The sequence below is a fragment of the Lycorma delicatula genome, chromosome 2, assembly GCF_047948215.1.
Source record: "Lycorma delicatula isolate Av1 chromosome 2, ASM4794821v1, whole genome shotgun sequence".
NCBI lineage: Eukaryota > Metazoa > Arthropoda > Insecta > Hemiptera > Fulgoridae > Lycorma > Lycorma delicatula.
Genome location: NC_134456.1, coordinates 117,285,070 through 117,306,087, shown reverse-complemented (window position 1 = coordinate 117,306,087; position 21,018 = coordinate 117,285,070). Strand labels below are relative to the sequence as shown.

General features: G+C 29.2%; 1 protein-coding gene across 1 annotated transcript in view; it reads left to right on the top strand.

Moving 5' to 3' along the window:
- LOC142319168 (polyprenal reductase) overlaps positions 1-11,292 on the top strand; it is a 29,936-nt gene extending 18,644 nt beyond the window's left edge. Inside the window, exons 5-6 of the mRNA XM_075356153.1 lie at positions 3,986-4,149; positions 6,527-11,292. Coding sequence (XP_075212268.1) covers positions 3,986-4,149; positions 6,527-6,619 — 257 coding nt within the window. The 3' untranslated portion in view covers positions 6,620-11,292. The remainder of the gene's footprint in view (positions 1-3,985; positions 4,150-6,526) is intronic.
- Positions 11,293-21,018: the final 9,726 nt, after the last annotated feature.

Below are 21,018 nucleotides of genomic sequence, written 5' to 3'. Positions count from 1 at the left end.
TGAGCATTACACACCATTAAATACTAATAAATAATTGTAGCAGAGCATCTTTCAAACATTGCAAATAATATACACATTTTAGAAATAAATACCGCTTTATCTAATATAAGTGAATAATTTTATCTATATATTATATTTATATTTATATTATATTAGATATTTTATATATCTATTAATTAAAGAATAAAAATAAGCATAAATCTTGAACTTAGTTGGTGAGCTACATAGTGTTTGAAATGGTTGATAAAACTGAATAACCATGTCAAAGAAAAATAAATACTTTCAAATCTTGATGAAAAGCCTGAAATATTACCTTTTGACTTAAGGGTGTTGCTTTTATTATTAGTCCAGTCAGTAGAGACTTTTTTGCTAAAAAATTAGAGTTAGGGAAGTAATATGGGGTTGTAGATTAGGGTTAAGTATAACTTGTTTATATGCGACTGGAGAACATTTTCACTAACTGGACAGAATGGTGGCTGTTCAAAAGTGGTGAAAATCAGTTTTTCAATTTTGTAGGTCGAGGTAAACTTACGAGGTGAAAAAATTCTTAATAAAAGTTGTGTGTATTTGCAGTACCTATAATTTAAGACCTTAAACATTAAATTTCAGTAATTAGTTACTAAAAAAAAACATTAAAAATATCCTTTTTTGCAATGAAAAGCCAATATTTCTTGCAAAAATAACTTTTTTACTATTTTTATTGTTTTAGCTCTTGGAGTTCATAATTCAATGACTGGTTATGCAAGAAAATTGGTTTATTTGTTGCTGAGATATTGTAATTTGCTTATAAAAAGATTCTTCAGGCGACTAATTATTTTGGTTTTAAGAACTTTTTCGTCTCCATTTCAAATGCAATCTCTATTCTTCAAGACGTGTACTTTCAAATGGTGAAAAGTTTTAGACCACAGATTAATGTAAAACTGGTTTAATGAGCAAAAAATAGAGTGTGCTCATGCAGTAGTCATGGAGGGGGTAGTTGTTCGTAAGTCGCACACAAAAAAAATTGAATTTATAACTTCAAATCGGGGAGTGCAAAAAATTGTTCCATCTCCATGAATTTTGAATGGATCGAGGCCATTTCTTTGAAAAAAGTTTTAAAATTTAAAAAAATCTTTTAAAAAAAATACCTTAAATTTATTGCACTTTTTTTAAGCAAAATTTATGAACATATATAATAATTTATTAATACATAAATTTATGAACATATTTAAATTTATGAATGTATATAACAGTAATATTAATTGCACCAATCAATGTATATTATTAAGTGGACTGGGTATTATATAAACACAACAAACAATGTTTATAATTAGTATTCTGTCTAACAGAATTATAATTTTATAGTGCACTCATATTCATGAGTAAAACATATTACAATTATTATTATTTAAATTTATCAGTTTTTTCATCTACAAAAACGAAGTGTGTGGTAAGTACATAAAAGCTGACTATATCTGAAATAATATGTAAAAACTATAGCACATTAGTTATTATTTTTTCAAGCTACCCTAGTTTAAAAAGAAATGGTCTTGAACTAATGTCTATAATAATAAATACGAAAGATATCTCTAAAGTAAACACCGCTGGGAAATTTCTCTGCTTATGGTTGGTGAATCTTGTCGTTCATGGCCACACTAGTAATGTACACATTGCATTGTTATCTGTAAGTTGTCGCGTTGTAGTATCTTTGATTATGTGTAAGTTATTACATTATAAAAAGAGTAGGAAAATCGATGTTGCCACCGACTGTGAAGTACATTAAGTCATATGTTTTTTAAACCATCACAACATTAAGCTGGCTGAAATTCAGAGGCAGTTGGTTATTGTTTACGGTGATAATGTAAGGAATGAAAGAAACTTCCAAAAATGGTGTGAAAGGTTTAGAAATAGCAGAAATTAATGTGAATGATGAAGAACGTTCTGGTAGGCTCTCGATAATCGCCGAGGACTTGTTGAAACGCGTCAATGATGAAATCAGAAAAGATCGTTGCTCAGTGATTTCCAACCCGGCCTTTTTTTCCTGATGTTTCAAGAGCTGTTGTTGGTTGCATTGTTCATGACGATTTAGGCTTCAGAAAGATTTGTGCACGTTGGGTGACACACGTCTTAACAGAACGTACAAAAAAATCCGAATGGGATCTGCTTTGGAATTTTTGTTGCGCTACACAGAAAAAGGTGATGAGTTCGTAAATTCAACTGTTACCGGCAATGAAACATGGATTTTGTATTACATGCCAGAGAGAAAACAGCAGTCAAGTGAATGATGTCATCCTCAATCACTAACTAGACCAACAAAGGTCAAGCCACAACCATTTGGACACAAACTGATGACCATAGTCTTTTGGGGTGGGTTTGGCATTCTGCTGATTGATTTCATGCCACATGTAATGACTATAAATGCAGAAGCTTACTACGAAACTATGTAAGTTATGGCATTTCATTCATAATCAGCGACGAGTGGCTGATAGATACATCGTCCTGCTGCACGATGTACATCCACATGTTACAGGTCCGACACGTGATTTACTGGAGAACATTTGGATGAGAAATTTAAGATCACCCATGTAGTCTGGACTTATCTCCTTCTGATTACCATTTGTTTGGGAAATTGAAAGAATTTTTGAGTGATAAGCAATTTGTGGGTGACGATGAACTTAAAAATGCTGTTAATCAGTGGCTAAATGGACTGGCAGCAGAAGAATATGATGAAGGTATATTGTAGCTGGTGTATTCCTACGATAAATGTCTTAATTCATGTGGCGATTATATAGGGAAGTAGTATAAGATATGTTGTTTAAGAGAAATAAAAAATATTTATAAAAATGTTCAGAATAAATTTTTTTACAATGAAACTGTCTTTACTTTAGAGATAACATCTTGTAATTAATAAGAAAAAAAATCAGTAATAATTTGAAAACATGATCAAAGATGAGGCCTTTGATAATTAATTTGGTTTTGGTGGTTTATTAAAATATATATTTGTGTGTATATTCTTTCAGTTGGAAAATAATAACAATGTCTGAAAAGTGTATATAAATTTAATTTTTTCTAAGAAAAAATTTTAATTGTGTTGATCAAATTAGAGAATATAAACTCACATTTTCAATTATAGAAAATGTGTCATTATAAGAAATCAATATTAAATCATAATCCCTTACAATGAAAAACAGCAATGAAAATATAATTAATAAACGATTGATTGGCTTGCAGGAATAATAGATTTATTTAAAAATATGAAATTCATATTTAAAGATTTATTCAAATATGGTATCAAATTGTACTATCATTGCTAACATTACTAGTCCTTGGTTCATAGTTAATAACAATTTACTAGTTAATGTATCTTAGTGACTGATATGCAAAGATGTAGTAGCAGACTGATAAGTATCTCTACAGTTATTAATTTTTTAATTATACAGTTTTAGTCATTCCAAAAACAAACAAAGATCTGTGCAAAAAACCCAAAATGAAAATAACGAAAGAAAAAAGGAATAAATAGTGTGATTAAATGGATTTTAATAAAATAATACATGCACATTTTGTAGTAATATATTTTTCTTAGCTGGATTTTGTGTACAGTGTTTTTCAATTTAAGAAAATACCATTTAATTGAAAGAATTTAAGAAAATGTTAATAAAAATAATTAGAAAAATGTTGAATATCATTTAATAAATTAGTAATTGTTAAGATTAATGTGAAATTAAAATTAATTTAAATAGCCTAAAATCTTATCTGGAAAAGGATAATGACCATATGTAATTAAATAAAATACTATATATCAGAAAATATTGATTTAAAAGGTATAAAATTGTGAATATATATAAATAAAGGGCTCAGATGTAAGCACATTTAAACTGTCCCATAGCCTTGATTATGCTTTACTCTATGAAATGTTTGTTACCAAAAGATTTTATTGTAGGACTTAAGTTACATGTGCATTTTATTTTATCAATTTATGTATTTCTTCTGGAAATTATTATTACAGGAGCAGTAGTTACACTGAAACATGGTCTTCCTCAAGGGGATTTATTTGAATTTGTGTCTTCACCTCATTTACTTTGTGAAATGTTAATGTACTTTGGATTATGGCTCATACTGTGGGGGAATTCAGTATGGCCCTATGTCTTTTTTTGGGTTCTCTCTAATCAGGTATGAGTATATAATTTTTATTTTTTTGCATTTGTATTTTAATTAAAATACTTTATTTGAAGAAGTATGCAATTTATTGATTTATGTTTATACCATCTCTGAAATTTTCCCATTAGGTATAACACAGTTACATACTTTTTCAATTCTTCATAACATTTCATTACAGAAAACATCTTTTATTTTAGCAATTAGTTAATTATCTTCTTCTATACAGTCCTGTTATTCCTGTCTCGTACAGCTATCTCTTCTTTCCCTAAAACGGTCTTCTATCTGGATCTCTGATAGTTATGACATGTACCAAAAAACATTCTCTTTTCTGTATGCAACAGTTGTGTTCCCAACTATTATTATCTTTTCTTTACAATTACATCTCTTCTCTTCTTCAACCAGTCTTTACCGTTTTACACTTTCTATAAATTGCATCTGTTGTATGCAGGTACAATTTTCCTCTTCCATTGTATTTTGTGTTTCTGTATGTCAATTAATTGTAATTTTTTCTTCATGTCCAAGGTTCTATAATACCTTCTAATATACGAGGGTTATTTTTTTTCAAGGTCTGATCGGTCGCAAAATAAAAACCCACGCAAAAATCGAATGAACCTTTGCGCATATGTGTTGTGCAGCATCTCTAGTATGGCCTTCAATCACGCCGCGTCACTTTGTCTAGTTCTGAACACGCAGCTAGCACATAAACATGTCTACAACAATGGCATCTCCCGCCAAGTGTGAAGTGCATGCGGTAATTCGATTTCTTCAGGCTGAGGGGTGTAATGCAGCTGAAATTCATCGATGAATAAGTAATGTGTACGGTGAAACTTCAATGAGTGACAGGAAAGTGCGACAATGGTGCAGGAACTTTAAAGCAGGATGTACAGGGGTTCATGATGCAGGCGGTCAGGGAAGGAAGCAAGTGTCAATTGATGATCTTGTTGAGCGAGTGGATGAGGCAATTCGAGAAAATCATCGTTTCACAATTTCTGTATCGAGTGATTCGTTTCCTGAAATTTTAAGGTCAGCTCCCTACACCATTGTGAGTGAGGGACTTCAGTACTGCAAACTGTGTGCGAGATGGGTTCCCAAGATGCTGTTCGACCATCACAAAACAATGAGAATGGACGCCTCCCTAACGTTTCTTTAGCGCTACCACAATGAAGGAAAAGATTTTTTGAACAAAATTGTCACAAGGGATGAGACATGGGTCCATTTTGAAACTGAAGAAACAAAAGAACAATCCAAACAGTGGGTGCATTCTCATTCTCCCAGTAAACCAACGAATTTCAAGCGAACCTTCTCCAACAGAAAGTGTACGGCTACTGTGTTCTGGGACCAGAATGGAGTTCTCTTGGTGGAATTCATGGAACGTGGCATGGTCATCATTGCAGCCTCATACTACGTGACTCTTCAACGTCTACGAAGGGCAATTCAGAATAAGCGGAGAGGAATGTTGTCATTAGGCATTGTCTTTTTCCATGACAATGCTTGGCCGCACACTGCAGCTGTAACAAAGAAGCTCCTGCAGCCTTTTCGTTGGGAAATATTTGATCACCCACCATACAGTCCGGACTTTGGTCTATCCGATTTTCACCTCTTTGCTCACATGATACGCTGGCTAGAAGGACAACATTTTGGCACAGACATCGAACTGCAGACCAGCGTAGAAACATTGCTGAAAACACAGGTGGCTCCGTTCTATGACAAGGGTATTGGAAAGTTGGTACCACGCTAAGACAAATGTCTAAATCGGAGTGGCGGCTATGTAGAGAAATAGTGTAACTATGTAAGTACTTGTTACAAATGATAAATTTTTTTTTTTCACTGTGGTTTTAATTTCGTGACCGATCAGACCTTGAAAAAAATAGCCCTCGTACTCCTTGCACATTTTTGTGAAAAAAATAATTTTTCAACTTAATCATGTAGTATAAATACTTAATAATAAACATGTACTGTTTTGTCTTATTTAAAAAAAAAATTAATAGATAACTGATTATCAAAATACAATTTTGCCTTGTGTAAGTAGTCATTGATCATTAGGTTTCCATTGTGTTAGTAAATTGTAAAACTATAGTAATAAGTTATAGTGAGTGTTGGAAAGAAAATGTAGGATTCAAGAATTCCCAAATAGACTTTTGGGAATAATCCTTTGTTAATAAGGAGAGAAAGAGAAAGGGAGAGAGAGCGAGAGGATGATCAAGGAATTGCTGGAACAGGTCTGTGACCTTTACCGTGTTATGAAACTAAACATTATATAAATTAATGAATAAATATTTGGTACAGAAAAAACAAGGCTTATTTATTTAATTTAAACAAATTTTTAGTTTATGATTGATTACAAATTTATGTTGTGTTTATTCTTTATTTTAATTAATTTTATTTACAGATGGAAACTGCTTTGTTAAGCCATTGGTGGTATCTGTCAGAATTCAGAGATTATCCAAAAGAAAGAAAGGCATTTATTCCTTACTTACTGTGATATAAAGTTGTTTTTGTTATTTGTTTTAATTTGTTATTAGTGTTTTATGTTTTATATAATTTATCAGAAACTTATTTGAATTTAAAATGTAATAATGTTTGATTATTGCATTATTACATTTTAATGTTTGTTTATTATTAGTCTCTTGGAAAGAGACTAATGATTAGATGCACAAATAATTAATATAAAATTTGATTGACTGTAAATCATCTGATCTGGTTGTTTTATGCTAGCCAGATTGTTCTTTAGCATTATTATAATTAAAGGTATTTTCACATTAGCATGAAAGTTGTCTAAATGAATTTTATAATTGGTCTGTGAAAGGTCTTTATACTCTAATTGGACAGTTTCAGAAATATTACTTCACGAGGTAATGGTAATGAAATAATATAGTGGTATTATTTTGATCAGTGTTTTTTTTAAATGCTACTTATTGTAATGGATGATAGGAAATTTATGAATTTTATTTTGAATCTAGTTCATTTTGGTCTGGTTGAATTAGAAAACTTAACCAAAGACTGAGTTTGGTTTAATCAAATGATGTAAAAATTTCTTAGGCTTCAGTTTTCTTTTTGTTTCTGAAAAAATAACTCGTATCTTCACTTCCAGAATTCTACTTTGTTGTATCACCTTGGAAGTTGCTAAAGAGCAAGTGAGCATGATCTTTTAGGTTGTAAAACTATGAAAATTGCTCATGCATGTGCATGTGTCTTATCATGAACTTAGTTTATCTCAATGACTTATTGTCAGTGTCTTAGTTTATCTTGTTAGCCATTACAAATGAGACTCAAATTTTTTAACAACCTTCACCGTAAAATTTTAAATGCTCAGGGAAGTTATAATTAACACATTTACATAAACTATCTGAGACTAACAAGGGGGAGGGTCATAGTTATTTCTCATCCAGGTGGTAGGTGTGTAATATATAATCTACTAGTTAACATGGTAAGTATTAAGATGCACTGCTCAAGGTTTTTGAGAAATTTAATTTTGAAAATTTCTATGTTTAAACTTTATAAGAAAGTCAAGCAGCTGAGGCAGCAATAGCTTCAGTGATTAAAGCGGAACCAGAGTGTTGCAAGTCTCAAGTTCAAATTTCTTTGTGGACATTGTGTTTAAATTTTTATGTTTTTTTATCATAAAAAACATATTTTCCAATAGAAATTATGAACAATATGATTATTTTTAAAGAAATTGATTTTTTCAAACTTAATACTTTTAAAATGAATATATTAATATTATTAATAATTATTTATAAAATATGAAAAAATATCCAAGGGTATAATTTAATTAACCTTATTTTGAGATTAATAAGGATTGAAGTAAAGTTAGTAGGTCAAATTGTAAGAAAATAACCATAAATTAAGAAGGTCAAATTGTAAAAAAATAAGCACAGATAAAAAGCAATTTCTTACTACAATAAAATTAATTAAAAACACTTTTACTAATACTATCATCCATTTTTTGTCACTTTCATTGTCTAGAGAGTAAAGTTTTGGATGGTAAAAAAAAATCAGAAAAACATTTGAAGCAGATATTCTTTTTACACCAGGAGCACTTGATGAATGTAATCTGGATTTGAGCAGTGATAGGGGGAAGCAGATTTCATTCAATAGCAGTGAACCATATATATTTTATCATTGGTTTGAAAATGAGAGTACTCAGTTGAAGAAAAGCCAAGGAATGAATTCGAATTACATCCTCGGGAGATGCAGTTTCTCTTTGTCCATTGGACAGTGCAGATGCATTCTTCAGCCATTTAATAAAAATAATCAGCTGTCTGTAGAAATGCACATCCCATGGCTGGCAGAGTGGCATGCACTTAGGAAAATAATTTTATGGATGCAAGTTGCTTACCTAACATCATCTTCAAAGGAGTCATGCAAGGCACTATCTGTCCATTCTGTGAATCAATTAGAAGAAACGGGTACAAATAGCTTCAAGGTGTTTTTCAAATAGTGGTTGTGTATGGCTCGTTAATTATCTAGATTTGGAACACATCACTATGATATTTCATAATTCTTTTAACAGAGCTTTTACCTTCTTGGCAACAAGTGGTCCAAATATACTATTCGGCTATTACAAGCAAATGAACACTAGAGAAAAAACTTGCCTGATGTGGTCGTTGTATATTGTGCTGAATATTAGTGCTGATTAGTTAGATTTATATTTTTTCATTTGGCAAAAGCAGTTCTGCTCCTTGGAAGTAAAGTGGTCTGTTGTGATACTGGCAGCCAATCTGATCTTTATTTAATACAAGATCCAAATTAAATTTGGAAATCAATCCTTTGTTTTTTATTGGAAATCTTTCTGTTGATTCCACATTCTTCTTTAGAGTTGTGACGTCCCTATTACTAATAAAGTTTTATTGTTTTACTTCATCTGATCCTGTGCTTCCATTTACTAAGGTTTTACCCAGGAATCACTTAGCTTGGTATTTAAACTGCTCTGATAAATATGGAAAAGCTGCAGAGATTACCTGTTGCTGAATAATTCTAGTAGTAACCTAAAATATATTTTTCTGGTCATTATTTTTGAGTATATTTTTTATGTAGGTAAATTAATTTTTTTAAATATCTACCTGATATTAAAAACTTGTGTTATCTTGAAACATTCAAAAGTTTCTGCATCTACAAATTGAGCCTTTTCATTTTTTGATCCTCTGGCTTTAATTTCTATTCTCCACCATTGAAGCTGTTCCATGTTTTCAAACAAGAGCAACCCTTCTTTCACCGAGATTTTAAATGATGTTCTGTCACAGCAATAATTTTGTTTTTCATCAAAAGGAATGTAGTGGTAAGAATACCTTTTTTCTTATTCTTCTCATAAACTTTCTTCTTCAATGTCTTTTTTCAGTATTCCCTTCTGTACATAACAAATACAAATTGAAAAAGAGTAGGTGTTGAGAAAAAGATTATTAACTCTTCAAGTAAAAAGAAAAGAAAAGTTAATTTAGAAGTAATAAAGATTGTATTTAATTTATTGATCTTACCTCTTCATGAAGTCGTTTGTTATCCCTTTCATCTTGTAAAATTAAATGTTTATTAACCACAGTATGAGATTAGTTTATAACATCAATCATTGTTTCACTAATTCTTTCTCCTTTATTCACAGAAACAGATGAAATTTTTTTCAGAGGTGTTTTTGTAACAAAATGTTTTTAAATTTATAAACTGGAAGTACTTGACAGCATTATTATTCATTTATGCTTTATAACAGCATTTATGAATTCGTCATTTAAAACTTTATTGTCAGTCGATCTTTCAAGGTGTTCAGATTGTTTAGGATCAGTACCCCTTCTTGTTGATGCAGTTTGATCCATTTTTGAATTTAAAAATGAGTACTAGAACACTTTCAATGAGAGTTTAACTGACATCTCGCAAAATAACAGAAGAATGTTATCATTATATGGCTGGGGCTGAGGTGACCCAGTTCTGGGTTCAGGTAGATGAAGTTAACAGGAATTTTTTCAAAGAAGATTGTTGAAGAGTTCCAGTATTTGTATGCAGCATAGGATTCTAAAACTTCCAAAAATAACATCTTATAGATAAAATTCAATCCTTATTAACCTCAAAGTGTAGCAGAAAAAATTATAATCTTCAATATTTATAAGTTGTTCATAAGTATGGATAAAAATAATGAAAAACATATGGCATTGTATAAAAAAAAGATTGTATTTTTCAATCATTTTTATTGAAAAAAATTTTTTCATGGTGAAAACCATGAGTTTAAAAAGAATTCAAACAAAAAAAATTGTTCAAAAAGAGATTCAAACTTGAGACTTGTGTATTCAACCGTTTATGTTTATGTATTTAACTGTTTGTTTTTGTGGCAACTGTTTATTCACCTGAGCAACTGCCATTGTAGCTGTTTGACATGCTTGCCAATCGGTATATAACCATCATGTAGAAATTCTCAAATTTTCAAAACTAAATTCCTCTAAAATACTTGAGAGGTGCATTATAGTATTACTTTATCATGTTTACTGGTTGATCATATACTACAAAATAAAAAAATGTATCGAAATCAGTGAGGGACAACTGTGACTACACATGTTAGATACTGCAACAGGAAACATAGGAACATATTTCTTTGGATCATCATTGGTGAAATTCACCCAGAATGCTGTAAACAAGTACTTTAAAATACAAGCATATAATTTAAGTAATCATTATTCCATTTCTGTTCTTATAAAAATTAGTTGGTCAAAGTTGATGTTTGAATGACAACCAATGTTTTAACACGGCTTCTTTCTGTTTAATGTAAAAGTGTTAATTTTGTGAGTTTTGAATGGTTATTTGCATCCAAACATTAAAAGTTAGCATCAGTCTCTACTCAGCACCCTTGTTTAATGCAAATTCGCGTTAAAAGTTTAATATTATGTATTTTATTCATGATTTTTTTTTGAGCTGGTGATTTTTTTGTGAAAGTGCCTTATTTAGATGGCTATTACTTTTATTGACTGAACTCTGTGGCCATATTGTGAATGAATAATGTAAAATATTATTATGAATATGTAATATTTATATTTTAGTATATATAATGATGTATCTTACTTGTGTAATCTGATGAATGCATTTAAATACATTTATAAGTTTTATTAATTACATTAAACTTGGAGGTGGTGTTGTACTATTTTTTAGTCTTTTTTTGTTTATATTTTCAAATAAAGATATTAATTGAATAATTTTTTTTTATTGAAATAATTATTTTTTTGTTCTTTCTTTACCATGTGCATTTTTGGTAAATGTGTATGGAATATAATGAATTTCCTTTTTATCATATATGAGTACAGTTTAGTGAACTTTATATAAAATGATATATTTATCCATGTAAGACCCATGGGCTACTTTTAAAATTAATGAAAAAGAAATAAATCTGTATATACTCATTTACATCTTCATGACACATCAATAAATGGAAGATTTGGTTTTAATAAAAAATAAACAACTTTCAGTTTCACAGATTTATTTATTAGTGTTATAAATGGATAATTAACTATTTACAATCGCCAAGCTTTCTATTTAATCACCTTTTTCTTCACTTTCATATTCATTTTCAAATTCAGAATCAGGGTCTTCATCTTCTTTGTTTTCCCAGTGGATATCATCTTGTATCTCATCCATATTACTTGAAATCGAACACTTTTTAAAGCTTTCAATCACTAACTCTGAAGATATATTTTCCCATGCAGTCAATATCCATTCACAGATCATGGAGAGAGATGATCTTTTAATTTGTTCAGTTAATGTAGATGAATGATCATTAATTGTCATCCAAGAAGAATAAAATTCTTTCAGTCTACTTATTTATACATACATCTAAAGGCTGAGGGGAAAGTAGTTAATCCTTATTGAATAATTACTAATTCAGAATTAATTTTTGATAATAAATTTTTCACATTTTCAGTTAAATGTCTCTTAAAGCTAACAAGGACGAGCATAGATTTTACCTTTTGTAAGCTTTTGGGTATACAAATCCACACCAATTTCAATCATTCATCCATTAAATGAGTATTCATACATTGAACAGTTATCCGCTTTAGGAAATTTTCTTTGGACAAAGTCTTTTGTTTGAGAATAGCAATAGGTGGAAGTTTTATACCATATGCTAAAATAGCAGCATATCTGTACACCTTTGTTTTTCACAACCACCAGTCCCTTTTCACAATTCACCAATCAAACATATAGTTGAATTCTAGAATTTAATTTTTTGTGCAAGCCAATAGCATATTGCTGAAATTCTATAAAATTTTTCATATACATCTGGCAATCTTTGATAAACATCTTCTTGCAGCCAAACCAGATCTACAGCACACATATTTTTGAAACAACTCGACTAGCTGTAATATTTTCAATATTGCTTGCTAAAGCCACCTTTATAATGAACATCTCTGTACAAATTACAAAAATCTTTTGTGTAATATACTTTTCCTTAATAAACAAAAATAGTTCTTGTTTTAATTCAGAGAGTTTTCTTGATTTTAATTTACAAAATTGTCTTTTTGAAGAATTGCCAAGCAATAAATAAATCCTTTACCTTTTGCCAATCTCGAATACACAATTTATTAATGTAATGTTTTTTACTGGCTGCTCGGTTACTGATAATTTCAGCTTTTGACACAACTTTTAATTTTTCAGCAATGGTAAATGAACGAAGTTTTTTTTTTTGTTTGAAAACATAACCTTTATCAATAGATGTTTTTTAAAAAATGAAGAGGATTGTGACATGTTTACAAGTTTGGAATCAACTGAGTACTGAAAGGTAAATGAAAGCATGAAGGAAGTTACTTTTTTAATAAAACTAAAAACTGGAATTTAGCGTGTTTCCAGAAACTTGTTTCATTCTGCATATTTTGTTTCAGAAAAAAAACTAATAATAAAGACATAACACTTGTATTCTTTGTTACTGTGCAGCAGGTGCTGGGGGGGTTCCCCATTATGCTGTGGAAGCAGCTTATTTGTTGAATAAGCTAATATTGAGTAATCTTGAATAATGTGAACAAATACATTTGCAGTATATGTAGCCATTGCTGATGAGTGTCAACTTCTTTAAAATTCTGTTTATTTATCTGTTATTTCTCATTTAATTATTTTAAATAGTTTTTTTTAATATTTGTTTTGTTTGGGATAAATCATATGTTTTTATATTAATTTTTATAATTTGCACTATTAACCATTTCATTATTATACTTATAAAACAGTTATTTTCAATTGTAAGAATTTAAAAATTATAATTATTTTAACGGCTTGATTCCATACATGTTATCGTCTGCACCTTCAGCGGTATCAACTCTCTCATTACACACCTCTATATCCTCATCATAATTGTCACTGTCATCACCTGTTGTTATTATTTTCTCCACCTGCATTTCCACTACTCTGTCAGCCTCAAAGTAATTGTTTTCAAATTTCATTGAGTGATCACAGTATTTCTTCTAATAGATTGTTGACTGCTCGTTAAATTTCTGTTGAACCATTTCTTTGACAACATAGATTTTATTACAGATACGAACGGCAGCTATATCATTCTGTATCTTTGCTCAAAATAATTCAATTGGGTGCCAATTCACTCAGGGTGCCAATATCAACACACTGTAGATGTATTTTCCAAGTATATTATCCAGATTAAACTCTTCATATCATGGCTTGTTCAATTTTATAAGCTGATATAATTCAGAAATGAACATAGTCGCATTATAAGGAATGTTTTTTTTTTGTAGCCAGTCCAACAGAACTGTATTTCTAGTATTAAAATTTGGAGTTGGGTACGACTTTTTATTATGATAAGACACATTATCAATTAATTACTAAAACTAAATATTCTGAAAGATTTGGTATAAATTGATTTTTCACCCATTTTCTTATAATTTTCAATGTTCATTTCAACGAATAAGACCTGCACCTTAAAATTTTCCATAGGAAATCATGAAAAATGCTGTAAGGTGTATGCGAATAAAAAACTATATATAAAGAATGAAACTAATCACTTAGTATTTTTTAGAAGGAACCTTTCTTTTTAATTTCAATTTCTGCCAATAAATGACAGCAGAATGAACAAAATCTTAAATGGGTCAGCCTGGAGATAACCATGCAAATATTTGACAGTCAAAGTGTTAAAAATTTTATCAGTTTAATATCTTTATATATTTATCTGGGGTACATGTTTAGTCTTATTAATTTGTTGGTAATTTCTGATTAACTCTATCACACTTGACATTTTTAATACATGTTCAGAATTATGTTGCATTTAAGTTATTGTGTAGCTTGTTTGTACTAACATTTGCCACTAATTCTAGAGGATGAACGTAAATGATATTAACAGTATGACATCAAATGTGGTATTTGAGATACATGTTTCTCAAAACATGAATTCTGGAAGGTATCTTTCCAGTTAGTGTAGTTCTGTTCCTTGATGGATTTTTGTTTTGCAGTTTTACAGAACCCATATCCTTTTAATATGCTGGACATTTGGACCCATAGTAGGATCTAGAAAATTTGATGATTTACAGCCATACATATGAACCCATCCTGTTGTAATTCATTTTGATTTTTAACAATTCTCTGGTTGATTTTTTGCCAGGTAAATGAACTTTTGTCAGTTGTCTGCAGTGGACTCTAACCTCCAATTTTTCTTTTGTATATGCTGTTATTGAATGCAAATATACAAAGTGTTAGTACATTCTCTGATCTGCAAATGTTCTTATTAACATTCGCCTAATATTTTCAAAACTTAATGGGCATAGATGCTTAACAATATCAGTAAATAACTTAAAAACTGGTGTGGCAAAGTTTCATTTCATATCATGTCTATTTTTATATTTAAATATAACAGGCAACATTAGAATGCAGGAGAAGTGCAGCAGTTTCTTCCTCCAATAAGTGACATTCCAGAGATTTTCTTTAGGCACTGTGAAATGAACAAATTATAATAACTACACTAGACAAATCTAGTTAATTCTAAATTAGCTGCAGTCCTAACCACCACAACAGTTCATCATATTGTAAGCATTCAGTTCACTGACAAGATGATAAGATTAAATAATTAAATGAGAAGGTTAGTAGTATATTTTTTGATGACCACAGCCCAAGAGAATGGGAAATTTACATGTAGTATAAAAACATTTTAAAAAAGTAGGACAAATTACAGTGTGGTGGAAGTAAATCACCTTGTGATTTACTCTGTGTTAATCTTCCTGAGAAGATGTTTCACCAAAGAAGGTGGTTTTCATTTGAATTCATTAATTTTAATTTCTTTTTTTAAATTATATAATTAGCCATATTTGTAACTACTGTTTTTTTTTTACTACAAAAATATACTGTTTTAAGCTATTATTAAGGAATGTAATGTATACTGCACAAATAATTAAACTGATACCCAAAATTGCAAGATAAAAAATAAATTATTTTTTAATAAAAATATCAATTCCAGTTACCTTTAAATTTACTGCTAATGAAAAGTTGGTCAATAGTTGATAAATTTGGTTAGAATTCACCATAGTCTTTACAGAATTATCACTTTTGCATTACTTTATTTTTTTGTATGTTGCATTATTGAAACCTATATGTATTAAATCTTGTATTTATTAAAGTATAATCTTGTCTTTATTAAAGTGTATGAGCTTTAGGTAAAAGTGATATGAATTTGATAGGAAGTGTAAAACTGCAATTGCTTCTCAACATTGTACCTTGTAAGAAATCAATTAGTGTTATAAACTCATTAAAAAAATATATTCCTTAGAACCTGTGAAATTAAAAAAAATTATCTCATTGACGTAACAGTTTCTTTGAATCAAGTGATGGTTTTATGAATTGTAAAATTTAGTTAAACATATGATGATGAAGAATAATGTATCAAGATACATTATAGTTACAGTAAATTGTACTTGCACAGATATTTGGAGATTAGATGTGTGTAGAGTATAGTGTTAGAAAATTTAAGATTTCTTTTTTCAGAAAAAACATTATAATAGAGTAAAATTTTTGCAAAAGGTTTCTGAAACCTTCTTAATTACTTGCTGCCATTACTGAAGAATGATTTTAGGCAATCTGACCCAAGACACATGACATTACGAATAATGATGTGATCGTTCCCTAAAACTACAAGATCGCTTGTCAGCTGCTCTGGAGAAAGTAAATAATGGTTTCCTGCTGTCTTCTTCACTAAGTTAATATATATTTACCCTTTGGCTTCGTAAACCCAATGAAATGCTAGTTATTTCAGTTACAATTGATCATCATGACTGACAAAGAAAATAATTATTTCTGTTTTGTTTCTTATAGCTCAGGAATTTTTTTTTGTGTCTCAGGTTGTCTTTGGCAGTTTTAGGGATGTTATGCATGTGAAGTAACTGTAAAATTATTTTTATTATTCTTTTTGTTTGTTTGTTCAGTTGGATAAGCATAATTTAATATGATGTGTATTAAAAACATTAAACCTTTTTATTGCTAAAATCTACAAATTATAATACAAAATTTCTTATTTCGGATTTAGTAAGTAGTAAAAATTTGTGAAGAAACTTCATATATTTTTTATCTTTTAAAGGCAGAATACCTTGGAATGTGGCAGATGAGGCTTGAAGAATTCTGCTAATCTGACCCACTTATGAAAACTTTGCACTGGTGTATTGATTGTACATCAGCATAATTTTTTAAGTATAGTTTGTTTTTATACATATTGCTTAACCTGTAAGTAATTTGTAGATTTTATAATGACACACAGGATTGTGACAATGAAGGAAAAGAGGAACAACTGGCTAGTAGATAATTGGATATTTGAGATAATTTATTATTTTTCATCCAGAACTGATAAAAGATTGTAACTAAAATAGTTATTGGTTTGGATAATCTGTATTTCTGTGAAAATTGTTTGATTATTTCTTAAGACTAGGTAAAGTTAAATGCAGTCATGATTTTCAAATTGAATAAGAAGATTAACTTCGTAATCTACAACAAGCTAATTCTATTGAACTTCCTCTGGTTTTGACATTTTATGAATACTTCCACTCTTCAGTTTCCAGGCTGCTACTCCATGTAATATTTCAGGGGTTGTAGAAACAGCAGGTTGTAAAGTATGTTGGTAAATATACCTTATACAGAAACCTGAGTAATAATGGATTGGTAATAAATGATTAAAATTAATTACATATGTACAAAATTTTAATTACAAAATTTTTTAATAAATTATAATTGAAATTATATTTAACAATTATTCTTAATCAAAACAATTTTTAACAGTCTTCTAATTATCTACTGAATGAGTATATTTTTGAGCATATTTAAGGCGCTGGCAGTGAAATGCTTTGCATGTTTTTGCAAAAAGTGAAATGTTCACTATAATTGTTTGAATTACATATTTTAATGAATGAAACAATATTTTTTTACTATTTTCTAAAGCATTAATTCTTATTGGAAGTTATAGTAAAGTTATTAAGTGCTTCGTAATTTAACTTTTTATGGAATTGTAAAAGTGTAATATTTACATTATCATCAATTATTTTCATCTTTTGTTAAGTTTTGTATAAAATTAGCATTATTAGCAATTATATACTGTACAATTTCAATCAAATACTTTGAATATAATTTTATTAGGATGTAATTATCATGCATTATATTTCACTTTTATTTGATCTGGTTAGTTATTAAATAAAAAAAGTATTAATAAAAATATTTTATCTACATGTATATAACTGAATAAATTCCACATAGAGGCTTGAAATACATTGATATAAATCATTTAAGTTATTAATCTTGTTCAGAAGCACTTAATTGAAAAATGTAGTTTAGTGTTTATGAGTTCTGTTTGTGAGCCAATATTCTGTAAACAGTTTTTTAGAGTTGTGTACCATAAGTTTTAATGAAAAAAATAATAACTTTTTCATTTTAATAAATAGTCTCTTGAGAAATTTTTTTAAAATTCTGATTAACAATGAATTCAAAACTTTTTGGGAGAAATGTTCTATTAATGGTAATTGTTTTCACTGCAATTAAGTTTTAGGAGGAATGAATAGATTTTCTTTCCAGATTTATTTTGTGGTAGTTTGCTGTTAGAATAAGTTACAAGAAGAATTATTCAATAAAATTCTCAGTAAAATAACATTCTCAATAACTCATAATGTATATGTAAATTTGAGTATTAAATGTAGCATATTTTATTAGGCTGGTTGTAATTTTGACAAAGATTTGTCTCTTATCGTTGTTATTTCCTAAAAATGTGTTCACATCAGGTCACAAAAAAATTGTGACCTGATGTGACAAAGGATTTGATATGGCTTTTTTTTACTTATGAGGTAAATGCCAGAATAGTTGACCATATGTATATATATATTATATATGTTGTGTGTGTGTGTTTATGGTAAAAAATTATTTCTCTATAAATGTATATAAATATTTTTTCTTAGTATGATTATTGTTAAGAAAGGACTTTAAAAAACTCTTAAAGCAATTTCTGTTTTGTTTTCATGTACTGGTAAAAATGAGAATGTTCAGATATAAGTTAATGTCCTAAAATGGGGAAAAGAAGTAGAAAGATCATGATCACTGCTTTGAAATATATTGTACATTAATTTCTAGCACCTCTTGGAGGATTTGGGAGTAAAGTTCCACTCTGTTTTTCCAAAATCATGACCTCTTTTTTTGGAATAATTGTACCTAATTCATCCAAATAGCTCTTATCATAGTGTATGATAAATATCAATCAGTGGATTTTATTGAACCTCTACTGTTGGTTTAAAGTATGTAAACTATCCTTCTGTTTTTTTATCTTAAGCATTAGAAATTCTGTAATATTTCATAACAATCTGAGATCAAAAGAAGCTAAGCAACTAGACTATGCACTGGATAATTACAAAAAAAATTGTGATCGTTACCTAATACAGTTACATTAAAACCGATTTACACCATTAAATTTTTAAATAGTTCAAAAGTATGAATAGTTATGAATGTTAATACTTAAATTATTTGATTTGAAAGGATTGAATGATTTTTTTTTATTCCATGCTGGTATAATAAAAAGGAAATTGTAATTTGGTTATTTGTTTATTTAAAAAATGTTTCAAACATGGCACCATTGGTATATAAAATTAGTTATACTATAAAAATAAAAATCAACCTTACCAACAATTTATATTATATCCCTAGCGCTTTTGATCATTTGACCATTCTAAGGAGAAAAAATGTTTTTGCTATTAAACTTAAAAATTAAATCATAAATTAAAGGTATTATAAAATATAAAAAACATAAAAACTGGTTGTCATTGTATAAAAATAATTACGCCAATTCAGTAATAGTGCATCAGTTATGAATAATAATAGTGGGAGGAAGATAATTCAGTTAGGCAACTTGGTAATTATTAATTATTTGTTTAAATAGAATATCATTTTTAAATTTGATTTGTTCATTGATTAATTTATTGTTATAATCTATATGAAATTTTTCAAGAATTTTCAGAACCCCTGTGTATTATGCACATGCTACATGAAAATAGTATATAGAACTTTTTACATGAATGTGTTAATTCTACTTTTTTATGTATCATCGTCAGTATTCATTCTTAAGGAGTAGTTTTTATATCCATGTTCTGAAGGAAACCAAGAATTGTAGTTTTATGAGAAGTTTGAAGTGTGGTCAGATTTAGAATACATGATCGTGAAACCTAAAATAAAGTTTGTTTAGCTTGACTTTCTGTCTAGATTACTATATATTTTCAAGAGTGACAGTTTTTAAAAAGTAGTATTATTTCTGTATGGAACATTATTTATTCCATTACTTTTTTAAATATTCATTTTCCTACTGAATTAAATTATACCACAGTTGTTAAATCAGTCTTGAAGATATTATTTAAATATATCGGTAATGAAAATTGGTAAAATTTTATAAAGTTGGGGGTTAAACAAAATATTTTATGTTAATGTAATTTTTTAAATTCTGTGAAGCTATTTTTGGTGATGAGTAATGTATAAAAACTGGTCATGATTAACAATTAGTTTCTCTTTTTATGAGTTTTATAAATAATATAGTTTATTTGTGGACGATTATGTTAGGTTTGGAATGGTGTATTATTAATATTAAGTTTGATTAGTTACTAGCATTTTAATTTTTATTTAGCTAGTGGGTTACACCCATAACCTATCAAAAATATAAATATGGATCAGTTGTCATCTGACTGATTTGATGCCAATGAAATTACGACTGGTGAAACTAACTCGTTATCTGGTAAAAAACATGGATCTTTAAGAAATTTGGATAGAGAACCTAGGAGGTTATCCTGGCGTAAACTCATTCTAAGCAGTATTGTTAGCATCATTCCTGGCTTGATGGCGAAGGTAAAATTGATTACTTAGATTCCCAATCAGGATATACATTGTGGTAAACGATTCTGGTTCTGCACAAGCCAAGAATGATACAAACTACCAGTGAGGTCACATGCAATTTATCTTTGTCAAACAAATATGAGGATATACCAACGTAAGGATCCAATGATGAAACATACTGGAAGGAGGCCATCAAACCACCTATGATTGTCCTCTGTGGAATCATGGATGTGTTGTATCTCTATGAACTGATAGTCATTTGTAGCGACCACTATATAAAAATTGTCATTACTAAACAGTTATGTGTGATGTTGAAAGGCGAAGACATCTACAAAAATTTTTTTTTTTTGGAAGGCGAAAAACCCCTCTGTGTTATTGCCAGACAAAACAAATAATAGATTGGTCCATGAGCACAAACTAATTTACATCAAAGGGCAAGCCTGCCTTTTGAATAGTATTGGAAACCTCTAATCTACAATCTTGATTGATGATATCAAGAATGAAATTGAAGAATGAGAACATAGGTACAAAGTATAATAAATGCCTATCAACGCACCACAAAAGAACATTGTCTACATTCTTTGTAAA